The sequence below is a fragment of the Sapajus apella genome, unplaced genomic scaffold, assembly GCF_009761245.1.
Source record: "Sapajus apella isolate SASKATOON/1434 unplaced genomic scaffold, GSC_monkey_1.0 scaffold137, whole genome shotgun sequence".
NCBI classification, from domain to species: domain Eukaryota; kingdom Metazoa; phylum Chordata; class Mammalia; order Primates; family Cebidae; genus Sapajus; species Sapajus apella.
The window spans coordinates 1,762,677-1,773,828 of record NW_022437077.1 but is presented as its reverse complement, the minus strand read 5'-3'; the positions used below and the strand labels follow the sequence as shown (position 1 = coordinate 1,773,828).

The 11,152-nt window shown below is 48.1% G+C and overlaps 1 protein-coding gene across 3 annotated transcripts; it reads left to right on the top strand.

The window, feature by feature from the left end:
* Positions 1 to 1,121: 1,121 nt before the first annotated feature.
* On the top strand, positions 1,122 to 10,827 carry PIGT (phosphatidylinositol glycan anchor biosynthesis class T). 3 transcript variants are annotated; one of them, XM_032263706.1, is made up of 12 exons: positions 1,122 to 1,391; positions 1,561 to 1,738; positions 3,880 to 4,007; positions 4,320 to 4,420; positions 4,529 to 4,615; positions 5,154 to 5,241; positions 5,350 to 5,447; positions 5,541 to 5,706; positions 6,402 to 6,602; positions 8,871 to 9,036; positions 9,151 to 9,234; positions 10,137 to 10,827. In XM_032263706.1, the coding sequence occupies exons 1-12, from the start codon at positions 1,205 to 1,207 to the stop codon at positions 10,387 to 10,389; spliced, it is 1,737 nt and encodes a 578-aa protein (XP_032119597.1). In that variant the 5' UTR covers positions 1,122 to 1,204; the 3' UTR covers positions 10,390 to 10,827. The 3 variants fall into 3 exon arrangements, with proteins under 3 accessions (XP_032119597.1, XP_032119598.1, XP_032119599.1); XM_032263707.1 differs by lacking the exon at positions 6,402 to 6,602; XM_032263708.1 differs by lacking the exon at positions 3,880 to 4,007 and having other exon boundaries at positions 1,150 to 1,391.
* Positions 10,828 to 11,152: the final 325 nt, after the last annotated feature.

The following is an 11,152-nucleotide window of genomic DNA, read 5'->3' as shown; positions in this document are numbered from 1 at the left end:
CAATACCTAGCCAAAGGATATGAGAAATATACATCTACGAAGGAACTTGCACAGACAGCAGTCTTGTTTATAATAACCAAAAACTTTAAAGGTGCCCATCAACAGTTGAATGGATAAATTCATACTACTATGCAGTAATAAAAAAGAATTGTGGATACATGCAACAACATTGGTGATTCTCAAAAACATTATTCCCATGAGAAAAAAAAAAAAAAAGCCTTACACAGTATATATACTATATGATTTCATTTATATTTAATTCTGGAACAGACCAATCTATTGTGGGGAAAAAATCAGAATAGTAGTTGCCTTTGGAAGGCGGTAGAGGAGTAGGGATTGACTAGGAAAGAGTGCTGGCCAATTTTCTGGGGTTTTAGAAATGTTCTGTATCATGACAGGAGTCCAGGTTACACAGGTGTGTGCATTTGTCAAAACTCAGTGAATGTGTACTTTGGATTTGTTCGTTTCACTGTATGTGAATTTTACATCAAAAGAAAAATGCAATCAAATACTGAACTCTAATTTTATGCATGCTGAACTACGTAAAATGTACCACTGTCTGCAATTTAAAGTGCACCAAAACACAAGATGGACTGATGGATGTATAGACAAATATATGGTAAAGTACAAATATAGTTAAACATAAATGGTAGAATCTAGGTTTCTAGGTGATAGGAAACAGGTTCATTATAACAGGGGCTCATTCTTTCAATTTTGCTGTATGTTTGAACATTTTCATAATAAAAGAACCAGTTATTTGGGGGTTTTGCAGCAAATGGAGACACTAGAAGCTAAGAGGGGCAGGAGGTTCCTCTTACCTTGGGAAATGGAAATTAAAACCACAATGGTTTTCCCAAAAGTAATTGACCTTTTTCAGTCAATGTTTCCTCAACTATTAAATGGGTAAAATGGCAGTGGCGGAGCTTCATATTATTAAGCATGTCCTGGTGGGTGGAAACGCCTTTAACTGGGTGCGGCTTCAAGCTGGTTACTCGCCCTACCTACTCCCTCTCATGTCCTCCCGGTGCCCCTTTAGACCCACCAGCTCGAAGACAATCTTCGCGACCTGCGCTGGCGGTCGCTCTGATAACCGCATCCCGGTTTCCGGGACGGTACCGGAAGTTACTTCCCATACGCCTTTCCTATTGGATGCCGGCCTTTCATGGGGCCTAGCGCCGCTGGGTAGGCGGAAGTAGCCGCAGGCATGGCGGCGGCTACGCCGCTTGCTCTGTTTGTCCTGCTGCTTCTCGGGCCCGGCGGCTGGTGCCTTGCAGATCCCCAGCGCGACAGCCTGCGAGAGGAGCTTGTCATCACCCCGCTGCCTTCCGGGGATGTAGCCGCCACATTCCAGTTCCGCACGCGCTGGGATTCGGAGCTTCAGCGGGAAGGAGGTGAGGGCGCTAGATCTGACCTGAGAAAGATTTCAGTAGTACCTGCTGGCTGGCTGTAGGGTGGAGGCAAACCATGGGGGCGGGGTCTAATTCCTGGGTGGAGTTCTGGATCCTGGGTGTGGACCCCGACGAGGTGGGGATCGTCACTCACCTGCTCCCTTTTCCCCAGTATCTCATTACAGGCTGTTTCCCAAAGCCCTGGGGCAGCTGATCTCCAAGTATTCTCTACGGGAGCTGCACCTGTCATTCACACAAGGCTTTTGGAGGACCCGGTACTGGGGTCCACCCTTCCTGCAGGCCCCATCAGGTGCAGAGCTCTGGGTCTGGTTCCAAGACACTGTCACTGAGTGAGTGCACACCTTGGGCCCCATTACAGGCCATGGAGGGAATGTTGCTGGGAAGGTGTTGTTATCCTGCGACTGCTCTTGGGGACAGCATTTCCAGTAGGCAGCTATTCCATGGGAGTAGAGCTGGCATTGGAAGTAAGAACTATTACCACAGATGAGTAGGCTTCCCAATCCTAAAACTTTCAGACCTGAAGTAGCACATGCATATCCCTGCAGAGGCAAATAGCAAACAATTCATACTTATTTAGAGGTAAGGCGGTAGAAAACTGGCAACTGGATCTTTTCAAAGACATTGATTAATATTTTTTTCAATGATAGTAAATACCACAAACGCCAACCATAGCATATCTGTGGGTCACAACTGGCCAACAGGATGCTACAGTGTTAGAGGAACTGCTTTTGTTTGGGAGAGGGGCAGGTCTAGTTACTGTGCGTGAACCACAAACCACTATTTCCCAGTAGCTACTGTGGCTGTCCTATTTAGAACAGAACCTTTCTGTGCAATGGTTGCAAACATGTCTACATGAGCCACACAGGTAATAAATGAATAAAGGTATTTTAAAAATTGACAAACACAGGAATGAGAAATATATCTTATTTTCTCTTAATCCCAGTATAAGAAATTAATAGTGCAAGTATGATAACAAATTTTAGGCCAGTAAAAGGAAGCAGCAAGAATTGTGGCAGGCTAGAGCGTTTGTGTGACATTCTAATGAGGACAGTTCTGTCACTCAGCTTCTATGGATTGTTGCTATGTGGGAATAGAGGCCTAATGTTGTCAGACGCAAATGTTTCTAAAATTTTTTGTAGAAACAGGTTCTCACTATATTGCCCAAGTTAGTCGCAAACTCCTAGGTTCGAGCTATCCTCCTGCCTCAGCCCAAAGTGTTGGGATTACAGGCGTGAGCCACCACACGTGGCCTCATTTTTCAAGAGATACCAGCAATCTGCAATTTAATATGAAAATTGGCAAAGTCAAGTATCAGCAAGTAATTAAAAAAAAATTTTAAGTGCTGTGCGGATCAATGTTGTGCATACCAAATGAAGCATGTTTATGGTTTGGGTAGAGCTTTCAGGCTTCAAGTTTGCCATTTTTATTTGAGGCTTAAGGATTGGAGAAATTTAAAAGCTCTGAACAAAGAATTGTCAAAAGCCCCTGGACAGCACTAAGGAATGAGGAATAAGCAGTGACGTCCCAGCTTGCTAAGACTTTCTCTCTTGCCTCAACTCTGGCTCCCCTACCCTTTCCTATCTACTCTGCTGTCACTGTCTCCCCTCAGCCTGTAATTACCTGTAATATGGAGCTAATGCTTAAAATTCTTTCTAGTGCTTACTAGGTTTTATGCTTTCTATTATTGAGAGCAAATTTCTTTGATATTTCTCCAAGAAAAGACCATCTAATTTAATTTGATGTTTTTATAAAATCCTAGAACGGTTGTTTTTCCCATGTTCAGTGAGCTTTTTTGGATATAAGACTTCTCACTATGCTAGAACCAGGACTTACCTTTATTCCCAGGGTATACACAGGGCAGTAGGCATTGTTTTGCCCAGCCAAGCACCTTCAAGGAAGATCAGTGAGCTCATTTCAGCTCTGATGTATGAGGTGCTTTCCATGGTGTCATGGGAAGCACATAGATGGCCCAGACTGGTCCTTGTCCTCAAGTTGCTTACAGCCTAGTTAGAGAAAAAAGGTGCTCAGGACGTGATGCAGTTGCCACCCAGCCATCTCCCAGAAGCGACCTGGTAAGAGGCTTGGATGATCAGAACCATGACTGCACAGAGGAGGTTGTGCTTAAGGAGGGCAGGAAAGGCTTCTGGAGGAGGGGGTAAGAACTGGAGCCAGATCTTGAAGGTAGGCAGAAAGTAATGAGCAAAGGCCTGCAAGGAAGGAAGAATCACCTGAGCAGACACCCATGGGGATGCAAAGATGTCCAGAGGAGAGCGAGGAAGAAGGGGCTGAGTAAGATGAGACCCAGCAAGTGGGCTGGGTGGGGGCAGCAATGTTCCAGCTCCCTTAACTAACCTGTCTAATAGTTAAGAATACAGCCTTCTCCTACCATGGGTTTAGCAGCCGCTTTGGGCTTTGAAAGAGGGAGCAGAGGCAGCCCCAGGACGGTGAGTGGATTTGTGTCTCTATCCAGTGTGGATAAATCTTGGAAGGAGCTCAGTAATGTCCTCTCAGGGATCTTCTGCGCCTCTCTCAACTTCATCGACTCCACCAACACGGTCACTCCCACTGCCTCCTTCAAACCCCTGGGGCTGGCCAATGGTGAGATAACCCCTGCAGCCCTTTCCTTCTTCCTCTTACCTCCTGCCCACATCTTTGCCTCATTTTCCCTCAGTTTCCTGCTTCCTCAGCCTGGGCTAGATCCTAAGTCCCCTATGTGTGCAGGCCCCCAATACTATGCCATCTCTGCATGCCTTCTCCCAAGAGAGAAGGGAGTCCCACTCCCTGGGACTCTCCAGGCTGTGGTGCTAGAGAGTGGTGTGGGGAGCAGGAGGGTCATCCCCATCTCTGGAGTGCGGGTCCTGAGGGGTGAGAGCCCAAGGACTACCCCAGACAGATCTCTGTCTCCCTCAGACACTGACCACTACTTTCTGCGCTATGCTGTGCTGCCTCGGGAGGTGGTCTGCACTGAGAACCTCACCCCGTGGAAGAAGCTCTTGCCCTGTAGTTCCAAGGTGAGGCCATGCAGCCTGGCAGCCAGGGACGTTTACAGAGAACCTGCACCCCAGACTAAGTGCTCCATCCAGGGCATCTCTTCTGTTACCTCTTTCCGTCTCCTCCAGGCAGGCCTCTCTGTGCTGCTGAAGGCAGATCGCTTGTTCCACACCAGCTACCACTCCCAGGCAGTGCATATCCGCCCTGTTTGCAGAGTAAGTCATGGGGAGTAGAGGAAACTGCCATCCTGGGGCTTAGAAGAAAAGCACGTGGCCAAGGGTCTGTCTCAGGCTGAGCGAGTGCTAAGTGGTAGATGAGATGATGGTTCTTCAGGGTATTGGCCAAGCACCAAGAAAACAGTGGTTGCCTAGCAAGCACTGAATAAATATTTGTCATGGAAAACAGTGGTTCAGAACAATAGCTGTGTGGGAGCAATTGCTAGCTTCGTCACTTGCCAGCTGGCATAACCTTGGGTGAATCATTTCATTACCCTGAACCTGGTTTCCCACTCTGTCACATGACGTTGATCGTAGACTCCACTCCTAGAGTTGCGATAGTTTATCAAACTGATGCACATAAAGCTGTCAGCACGGGGTCTGGCATGGGGTCAAGTGCTCAGGAGTTTGTGGTAGCAAATCGATGGGTGTGAAGACACATAGATGAGGGATTGAGTCTGAGTAGGAGTCTTTTTTTTTGGGACTGTGTGGTTGGGTGAGAGTGATCCTGACTGCTACCATCTGGCCCTTTTGATAGAATGCACGCTGTACTAGCATCTCCTGGGAGCTGAGACAGACCCTGTCAGTTGTATTTGATGCCTTCATCACAGGACAGGGGAAGAAAGGTAAGCTATCCTGGCAACTCATCTCTACCCACCTATGCCAGCCCTGCCTTATCTTTGTGGACTAGGCCTAGGCCTGGCACCTGCTTAATGCTGCTCTCTGTTTCTCAGACTGGTCCCTCTTCCGGATGTTCTCCCGAACCCTCACGGAGCCTTGCCCCCTGGCTTCAGAGAGCAGAGTCTATGTGGACATCACCAACTACAACCAGGTAACAAGGTCTCAGCCACACAAGCAAACTCCTAGTCCCCAAGACCAGCCTGCCCTCTCTGCTTGCTTCTTAGGCCTGCCCTTGTGTCCCTAGGACAATGAGACATTGGAGGTGAACCCACCCCCAACCACTACATACCAGGACGTCATCCTGGGCACTCGGAAGACCTATGCCATCTATGATTTGCTTGACACCGCCATTATCAACAATTCTCGAAACCTCAACATCCAGCTCAAGTGGAAGAGACCCCCAGAGAACGGTGAGTAGGTGGATGGTTGGACTGCCGGGTTGCAGCGGCTACAGAGAAAAGACCACAATCCCACGTCTTTGCTGTAAGATGACAAGGTTGTATTTAGACCAGATCTCCAGAGTCATATGCTGCTGACTCTAGCTCTTCCAAGATCTGTGATTTTGGGTAGGTTCCTAAATTCTCCGAGCTTCAGCATCCACATCTGAAAAATAAAGAATATCCTAGTGAATTGGATGAGATGATGTGAAAAATGGAGTTAGTTCATGCATGCCCTTAATCAACCAAATATTTTTGAATTTATACTATGTGCCAGGCATAGAGTGTTGAATAAGATAGAGGACACTGCACTCAAGAAATATAATGTCTACTAATTGAGGGGCAGCTGTCAGTTAATTAATTACAGTTGTGTTCAGTTCCCTTACCAAGGGAAAGAGCGGAATATCCTGAGAGGACCTGGTTTGGGTTCGAAGGGGGCACAGTGTTCATCACATAAGTGCTTAGTAAATACTAGCAACCTATTGTCATCATTGCCTGTGGGCTGGGGAAGACAGGGATGATTCCAGAACCCAGATTGCCCAGTTTCAGTGGCAGGACTGTTCCCTATCTACTCCCTGGCCCTGGACTCTGAACATGGCCTGGGCAGTTGGGGTGGAGAGTGACCCTTACCTTTGGCAGCTCTTAACTGTTGACATTTCTCTACACAGAGATCCCCCCAGTGCCCTTCCTGCATGCCCAGCGGTACGTGAGCGGCTATGGGCTGCAGAAGGGGGAGCTGAGCACACTGCTGTACAACACCCACCCATACCGGGCCTTCCCGGTGCTGCTGCTGGACACCGTACCCTGGTATCTGCGGCTGTATGTGCACACCCTCACCATCACCTCCAAGGGCAAGGACAACAAACCAAGTGAGGAGCTGAGTCCTGAGCCAGGTCCCCAGCCCACCCTCTCATGCCCTCTCCAGGTCCCCCAGACTCTCATTTCCCAGAGTAGTTCCTGAAGTACTTCTGAAAAGCTACAGAGGCAGAAAGAGTAAGGAATAGTTTCAGAAATGCAACGGGAGCCTCACTGTGCCAGGTTCAGAGGTAATTTTATAAAACAGATAATTAAAACACATAATACTGGTGATTCTTAATAGGACTGTACAAGGACAGTAGCTCCCTTTTTCACTTACTTTTGCCTGCTTTCCAGCTCATTGGGTTTTGCGTAGGGAAAGGGCTAGGCAATCTTGGGTTTTTGAAGCTAGAAAGATAGCAGAGCTAGAGTAGATGGTGTTTTGTTTCCTTGGAAGGGGTAAAGAGGTACAGTTATTGATTGATTGATTGATTGAGACAGAGTTTCACTCTGTTGCCCAGGCTGGAATGCAGTGGTGCGGTCTCGGCTCACTTCAACCTCCACCTCCTAGGTTCAAGCTACTCTCCTGCCTCAGCCTCCTAAGTAGCTGGGACTACAGGTGCCTGCCACCACACCTGGCTAATTTTTTGTATTTTTAGTAGAGACAGGGTTTCTCCATGTTGGTCAGGCTGGTCTCAACTCCCAACCTCAGATGATCCACCTGCCTCAGCCTCCCAAAGTGCTGGGATTACAAGCATGAGCCACCTCACCTAGCCTGGAAAATTTCAAACCCAAACCCAAACAGAATAGTATAATAAACTCCCCTATACTCACCCTGCAGCTTTTTTTTTTTTTTTTTAAAGAGACAGGCTCTCGCTCTGTCACCAGGCTGGAGTATAGTGGCATGATCATGGCTCACTGCAGTTTCAGACTCCTGGGCTCAAGCAATCATCCTACCTCAGCTTCCCCAGGACTACAGGCATGAACTACCATGCCTTTTATTTTTTCATAGAGACAGGGTCTTGTTATGTTACACAGGCTGGTCTCAAACTCCTGCCTCGGCCTCCTGAAGTGCTGGGATTATAGGTGTAAGCCACTACCTGCCGGTGTATCTTAAAGCAAATCTTGGACATTGATCAATTAACCTTTAAATACTTCAAGGATTTTAAAAAATGTAACCTTATCATTACCACTTCTATTTTCCCCTGTGGTCTTAAAAATGTCTTTTTATAATTGGATTCTTTAAATTGGGATCTAAACAAGGTTCTCATATTGCATTTGCTTTATATTAGGTTCTCTTGAGTGGGCACAATGATGCACCCAAGCGAAGAACTTCATATAAAGCAAATGCAATGTAATCTCAGCACTTTGGGAGGCCTACCCGGAAGGACCCCGTGAGTCCAGGAGTTTGAAACCAGCCTGGACAACATCGTGAGACCCCCTCACCCGCCACCTCTACAAAAAGAAATTATTTTTAATTAGCCGGGCATGGTGGTACATGCCTGTAGTCCCAGCTACTCAAGAGGCTGAGGTGGAAGGATCACTTGAACCCACGAGGTCAAGGCTACAGTGAGCCATGATCATACCACTGCACTTCAGTGTGGGCGACAGTGTGAAACCCTGTCACACCCACACAAAAGTTTCTCTTTCTTTAAAGTTAATAGACTATTCTTAGAGCAGTTTTAGGTTTACAGAAGAATTGAGCACAAAGCACAGAGTTCCTGTATCCTCCCTGTCTCCGCTCGCAGAATTTCCCTGAACACTAAAGCGTCTTGCATTTGGTGGGGTACTCTTCAGTCTCTTTTAATCTGTAGCAGTGCCCATGCCTTTTTTTTTTCTTTTTTAGTGCCATTTATTTGTGGAAGAAACTGGGTCATTTGTTGGATAGAATGTTCCATATTCTGGCTTTGTCCTTGTGCTGGCATTTTAGCATGCTCCTCCATCTCCTATATTTCTTGTGTATTGGTGGTTAGATTTAGAAACCTGATTAGATTCATGTCCCACATTTTTGGCAAGAAAAATTCCCAGGTGGCTCTGTGAGCTTCTTCTGCATCCCATCAGGCACTTAGTGTCTGGTGCCCCAGTTCTAGTGATATGAAGATTGACGAGTGGCCTGCAGCACCCCCAGCAGCCTCTCTTGACCACATCCTGCGATCACTGTCCTGGTAACGTCCTCTTCCCTTTTTTTTAGCCCACTTTCTTCCCGAGCCTGCCTGGCTGCTATGCTCCCAAGCCCACCTTCTAGGCACCCAGATTGAGGCCCCATGGCAAGCAGCAGGGACAGGAGCAGTAGGTAGGCTGACCCCAGGAAAGAGGTGTGGGTGACCCTTGCCTGTCTCCAGGTTACATCCACTACCAGCCTGCCCAGGACCGGCTGCAACCCCACCTCCTGGAGATGCTGATTCAGCTGCCGGCCAACTCAGTCACCAAGGTTTCCATCCAGTTTGAGCGGGCGCTGCTGAAGTGGACTGAGTATACCCCAGACCCTAACCATGGCTTCTACATCAGGTGGGCCCCACCCCCACAGGCTGCCTCTCATCCTCCTGACCCACCCTCTCCGCTGCTTACCCCTTGGTAGGGGAGCCAGGTGGGAACACATGCCATCTCTCTGCTTCTCTGTAGCCCATCTGTCCTCAGCGCCCTTGTGCCCAGCATGGTAGCAGCCAAGCCAGTGGACTGGGAAGAGAGTCCCCTCTTCAGCAGCCTGTAAGTGTGACCACACTAACTGATAACACATCCTCCGCTGCCTGCTGCGTCTTAACACAGGTGACCAGGCTCCTGCAGGGGAGGTCAGAGTAGATGTTACATCTTCCAAAGAAATGTATAGATTTAATTCAATCCCAATAAAAATCACAGCAGTCTGTGAAGTTTGTAAAGACTTTATAAAATGATTTTAAAGTGCTTCTCCAAGAACACATTTACTCAGAGCCTACATTTACTCCTTGATGTTCTTAAATATTTAATGAAGCACTTATGAAATGCCAAGTGCTTCTGAGAGTACTGAGGGTACAAGAATAAACAAAACAGACTTGGCCCTGCCCTCCCTTTGCTGATAGTCTAGAGGGAAAAGTCTGTTCTAGAGAGCAATGGGGTTAGAAGTGGGATAGGGATTGATTTAGTGGGTTATCTGGGAAGGCTTCTTTGAGGAGGTGGCATTTGGGCTGAGATCAGGCTAAGGAAGAGGTAACCAAACAAAGGCCAGGCCCCTTTCTTCCACTTTAACACCAGGCTTCTCTACTTTTTTGTTTTCATTATACTTTAAGTTCTGGGATACATGTGCAGAACGTGCAGGTTTGTTGCATAGTTATACATGTGCCATGATGGTTTGCTACACCCACCAACCCATCGTCTAGGTTTTAAGCCCCGCATGCATTAGGTGTTTTTGTCCTAATGCCCTCACTCCCCATGCCCCATGGCCCCCCACCTGCCGGCTGCTCTCCTTTTATCAGGTTTATAGATTGAGCTGTGCTGCCTGTTGAAAGGTTTTGAGCCCAAGAGAACATTGGAAACACTTACGGTGCTGCATTGCCCAGGACTGCCAGAGTAAGGACGGGGTGAGGTGGGGAGGAGCAGCCAGTCCTGTCTCACCTCTCCTTCCTTGACCCCAGGTTCCCAGTCTCCGATGGCTCCAACTACTTCGTGCGACTCTACACGGAGCCGCTGCTGGTGAACCTGCCGACACCGGACTTCAGCATGCCCTACAACGTGATCTGCCTCACATGCACTGTGGTGGCTGTGTGCTACGGCTCCTTCTACAATCTCCTCACCCGGACCTTCCACATCGAGGAGCCCCGCACGGGTGGCCTGGCCAAGCGGCTGGCAAACCTTATCCGACGCATCCGAGGTGTCCCCCCACTCTGACTCTTGCCCTTTTCAGCAGCTGCGGCTGCTGTTTCTCTCTGGGGAGGGTTGGCAGTAGGCCCAAGGGCTCTTTCTGCCACTTGCTGTCCTCAGAATTGGCTTTTGAACCAAAGTGCCCTGGACCGGATCAGGGCTACAGCTGTGCTGTCCAGTACAGGATCCACGAGCCAAATGTGGCGTTTGAATTTGAATTAACTTAAATTAGAAATTGATTTCCTCACCTGTGGTGGCCACCTCTATATTGAGGTGCTCAATAACCAAAAGTGGTCAGTGGCTACTGTACTGGACAGCAGAGGAAAAGACTTCCATCACTGCAGAAAGGTTTGTTGGCATTTGTTGGCAGCACTGGCCAAGGTGAGGGGGTGTGCTGCACGGTGTGGTCACTGAGTGGTGGAGGGAGTTTACTGATTGTGGAATAAAAATGACGTTTTCTTGGTTCTTTGCCTTCTGTCCTGGGAAGAGCTGCAGACTGGGGGTGGTTGCCAGGTGCCTGAACAGGACCTCCTACCCTATGCCTGCCCCCACAACACACACACATCCAAAAAAAAAAAAAAAAATCCTAAACAGCCCACTACCTCCTCCCATCTGGTCAGAAATTTCTTCTTCTGATCTGCTCCCCATCCCCATCCGCATCTGATTGTGATTCCCAGAACTCCCTGGGTTGTTTGGGAGGGTTTCTGAAAGCATAATCCACGACCATGGAAATGAATCATCCTACTTCTTGGGGGCCCTGAGAACCAGTCCACATCAGCAAGGGTAGAGT